At 41.9% G+C, this 4,758-nt stretch overlaps 1 protein-coding gene across 2 annotated transcripts in view; it reads right to left on the bottom strand.

The window, feature by feature from the left end:
* KIF3A (kinesin family member 3A) overlaps nucleotides 1-4,758 on the bottom strand; it is a 22,505-nt gene that overhangs the window by 11,487 nt on the left and 6,260 nt on the right. Inside the window, exons 9-11 of one of the 2 annotated variants that reach the window (XM_031055159.1) lie at nucleotides 3,997-4,068; nucleotides 2,144-2,152; nucleotides 421-577 (exon numbers count right to left, since the gene is read on the bottom strand). In XM_031055159.1, coding sequence (XP_030911019.1) covers nucleotides 421-577; nucleotides 2,144-2,152; nucleotides 3,997-4,068 — 238 coding nt within the window. The remainder of the gene's footprint in view (nucleotides 1-420; nucleotides 578-2,143; nucleotides 2,153-3,996; nucleotides 4,069-4,758) is intronic. The other variant, XM_014312223.2, reaches the window with a different exon arrangement.

Here is a 4,758-nt window from a genome sequence, read left to right as displayed (position 1 = left end):
TGGCTGCTGCTGCTGCAGTCTGTTTGCACAGGGTAGTGTGACCTTAGCAGCTTTCTGGCTTCAGAACAGAGCACCTCTAGCCCAAAATGACATGCTTGTGACTGTGCTGCAGGACACCTGGCCTGTTACAGAGCAGTACTGCTGCTCCTCACAGCTCTTGGGAGATTAATTTATGTTTCTAGGCTATCTTGCACAACTAAGTAAAGTTAAGAAAAGAAGTGACAAAAGGATCGAAGTTTGTTTTTCCCATATACTCTATGCTCTCAAAACAGAATAAGCTCCTCTTTCACCTTGACAATAGCAAGGTGTTCACTTTCTGCAAAGTCTGAAGGCACCCTACCATGCATCTCCAGATATTTGTATGATTAAGGAAGGAATAACCCCCACAACCACACAAACTGCTCAGAGCATGGTACTCACTGAGCTTTGAGCAAGTCTTTTTCTCTCTTCTCCAGTTCAGCTCTGGCTTTATTTCTTTCTTCTTCTTCCATATCAAGCTTAGTTTCAAGAGCTTTTCTCTCCTCTTCAATCTTTGCTTGCATCTCTACCATCTTATCAGGGGAAACTTTCTTTTTGCCTTTGAAAGATATGGGGAAAACAAGTTGGTTCACTGAAAAGTAAAACAACCTCTGTATCACAGCATTTTTTCCAAGTTCAGATTCAATACTTGCAATTAACAAAAATTTCATTAGGTATCAGCTTCAAAATGGGCAAAGCTCAGCCCTTCAAATCCCATTTTAACATTGGCCAGTTGTCACCAGCTCCTACTGAGCAGCAATGCTGTGTAACTATCACTGGAACCTAATGTCCCCAAAATATAAAACATACAAAGAACACCTGGAGAAGGAACACTGCTTGAAGAGAAGCCCAATCTGGAAATCCTGATGCAGATCAGGCCAGAGGTCCCACAGCTACAAGAGCTCAGCTACCAAGAGTTACATACTCAAATTTCAGACTAGCATCTCTACTGTTCCCCTCATTCACTGCCCTCCTTACAGGCTTCCCCATTCCAAAGTGAGCACGTAGCTATTTTTAAGAAGACACTACTATGGAAATAGAGAAATTCAGAACAGCCCTATGAAAACCAGGCAACTAAAGAAACTTCTTGAGGATATTTGGTCTATGCAACAGTGACTACCCACAAATTTGGAAGTACCAAGGTTGGCTCTGGCTTAATCAGTCGTGTCTTTACAACAGCACTGCCACAGCAGCACACCATCCATGTTGTGTAGGGCTACAAAGGGAGTGGCCAGAGCAACTCACTGAACCTACTGGCCTAAAGAATTGGTCCCAAACACCCCAAATTTGAAACAAAGTGTGAGGCTGCTGCTCCTGAAAGCCACTCTGCAAGTCTTGAGCCAACTTTCATTGCAATCCTAGGACTGCTTAAGGCAGGTGAACATAGAAATCCTGGGGGGGGTTATGTGGAATAAGAATGCATTTCCTCAAATCCACAACACCTAAATATCTATTTATTCACAAGTGAATTAATAATTTTCTTGTTTTGCTTTCCAGACATGAAAAAACCCTACCCTGTAGAATCCAGCTGTACTTGAAACTAACAGGAGCCACTGACTGCCACCTGACTGTTTTCCATAGTCACAAAATGCACACAGAACACAGTCAAGGAAGCTGTTCAGTAAAAGGCTTCTCCTCCTCCAGTCTTCAAAATACTCAGCTTCATTTATATACATGTATTTTGTTTATAATCACATACACATTATACACATAAGCACTCCAGCAAAGTGTCCTGCATATGTAAACATGCATGAACATATTTTCACATCTGCATATATAGTTCCTCGTGTGCACAAGAGCTTTAATTAATTTTGTTGCAAGGCAAGGACTTCGCCACTACAGCAAACATCTTCACTGCCATCTGCTACACTTCAGAATCAGATAATAAGCACTTCTTTCTGGGCTTGTGGTGCAAAAATCTCTCACTAATTAGTCTTTGAGTAAGAAGCTTTCTGAAAGTGCTATACAGAGCTCAGCATAAGAGATAAGCCAGGTAAAGGCTTCTTATTATTAGGACACAGACCTATGTATTCTCAGTTTAGGGGAAAAAGGTGAAGTGAAGCAAGTTGTAAGATCATTTTACAAGCTTTGCAAATGTAAGGAGGTGAAAATCAATTACACCAACCTGCTTGATCTTGCATTAAGAGGAAGTAGAAAGCAAATCGCAGAGAGGCAGCAAACACATAAAAAGAGGAGGAGAGAAAATGTTATTGCTTTGATCATTTTGGACAAAGATCATCAGCACCAGAACAAACAACAAATTTCATATTCATGTTTCTAAGGTAGAAAATATGAGAATCATAACTAAAAACCCCTCTATTAGAGCAAACACTAATGCATCATGTTATGCTAAAGCAGAGACTGTGTCTGTGCTTCAGAGTGCTTTGCAAATCCAGGATATTCTTCAGCTCACTCTTGTATTCTTCTGCCCATTCAATGCAATGCTGGATCTAAACACAACATTAGGAGCCAGCTGCAAGGATCATGACCTAAGAAACAGTTAAAGGGGGTTGATTTCTCCTTCAATTAACAAACTTAATGCTCCCCACACTCAAGAGAGCCAATTCTGTTATATTACCTGTAAAATATTAGCATCCAGAATACATGTTCTAAGTTTTAACCAAGATTTCCAAGCCAATTCTTTGCAAGATACAAGACAGTTGCACACAGGGAGTCTCAACACAAGATTTCTCCATGTAATTACACAGGGGATTAGTAGGTTAATTTGCAGTAACTGGTGCTTCCATAGAGGTATAGAGCCACTTTTGGTTATTCAAGCAAGTGCAACAAAAAAGGCAGGATAGGAAAGGGATAATGAAAGACACCACATGCAGAAGGGTCACACTAGAGGACAGTTAATATCCCAAACCACAGAAAGCTACACTTATCCTCACTGCCAAAAGCCCAGCACAACTTCCCCTGCAGAGCTGTCTCCAAAGCTGCAGGAGATGGACTCATCCACCTGCTGACACATCAGCAGTTTGCTATTAACTGTCCTCATCCAAATAAAACAGGTTCCAAGCAAGCTTTAAAGGAGCAGGATTGAAGCAATTCCCAGGCCACAGTCATAGGATCTCCCCTGGGTTGTGTTCCCTCTAACCCTGCTACCACCCATCTCTGAGCTAAAGCTTTCCACTAACAGTGTAAAAGGGAGTGAACTACACAGCAATACTTTCCAGGGTCTCTCCACACAGGGAGAAGAGTGGTGTGCTTCTGTCCAGCATAAAAACAACACCAGGTCAAGTCCCCACAAGCCAAGTCCCAAGATGTGATTTGTTTCCTCAATTCTCACTGACTATAGGTTTTACAGTCACAGTGACCTCTCTGCCCAGGAGCAGCCCAGACTTTTCTTGCTACTAGACCAAAACCTGCATCTCCTGGTCCTCTGAACTAAGTCCCACAGAGATCAAGAACTTAGTATTATGGGGCACTTAAACCCCAACCACCAAGGATATTTTTTAAAGTATCTGCAAAAATAAAGCAAATCAACCAAGCATTGCCACATTTTCTTTGCTAGTATAAGCCTCGTGCTGACTGACTGTTCTCCAATACTAATTTTGAGAAGGCAGAGTCCAATATAATACAGAATACCTATCTAGCAGTCCTTTTAATGAATTCATATTGTAGCAATTCCCATAAAAAATTTAGCTCGGATTTTTTCCCCTGTATTTTAAAAGGTGCATTTAACGCATGCTGCAAACTGGATTTTCTTAACCTACTATTTCTCAATTACCTTTAAATCTTGCTCAAGCAGCCTACTACATTGTTTCCCATTCTCTCTCACATCTGACTAACAATGTGCACATTGAGTAACTGTTTCAAGCATGGAAGCAGCAAAGGAAAGGCATGCTTTAGCAGAGTTAAAGCTTGAGGTTTATCTTTCCAACAGACAAAGCAGGGAAGAGTGCAACATTGCAAAATGGAGTGTGCAGATTATGGAAAGGCCAAAGCTTAAAGGACTTAAGAGCTCCCACTCACTAGTGAAGGACTTATCCAGAGGTTTCTCTATGACAGAGCATGTGGAGTCTGAACTACTGCTGCTGCTACTGCCTGGAAAACAGAAATGCGTCCCACAGAAAAACCCAGAGAGGAAGAAACATGCAGATGGGAAGTTAGTTCTAAAGGAAAGAAACCCAGAAGAGCCAGCAACCTAGTTCAAAAAAGCACAAGTTCCCATTAGGAAGCACTTGCTAGGATCCCTCCCAGACTCAGCTTGCAAAGCCACCATTTCCCAGCACAACACTGCATGCTCAGAAAGACATTTCAGTTAAACCCATCTTAATCAGACTACAGCTTAAAACAACATGCCAAGGCAGCTTCCTTTTCAAGCAACAACAGCAGAGAACACCAGATCATAGTGGAGAAGGCTGTGGATATCTGCCATAGCAGAGGATTCAGTGACCATGAATCCTTTCCAGTCTTACACACATGGCAATGTGCACTTCTCACTCTGGAAGGCAGAATCCGCTTACACAGGGACAGCCAGTGTGTACTCCTGTGAAGCAGCTCCCTTAGGGAACTTAACTAGAGTAACTTGTCTGGGAGTTGAATAAGTCAGTTATTCACCCTCTACTCCTTCCAAGCAGCACTTTCAAGGTGGTCTCCTCTTGGGAGGAGATTTGGGCAGGACATTTGGAGACAGTGGTCAAGTTTTCCACTTCTAGAAATAACCAAAAGGTGAAAAATGAACTTGTTACAGCTATCACCAAAGGCATGGCAAAAGTAATTTATGACTACTTG

This window comes from Geospiza fortis, unplaced genomic scaffold (assembly GCF_000277835.1).
Source record: "Geospiza fortis unplaced genomic scaffold, GeoFor_1.0 scaffold55, whole genome shotgun sequence".
Taxonomy (NCBI): Eukaryota; Metazoa; Chordata; class Aves; order Passeriformes; family Thraupidae; genus Geospiza; species Geospiza fortis.
Note: the sequence above shows the minus strand (reverse complement) of the source record. Positions and strands in the feature narration are given on the sequence as shown.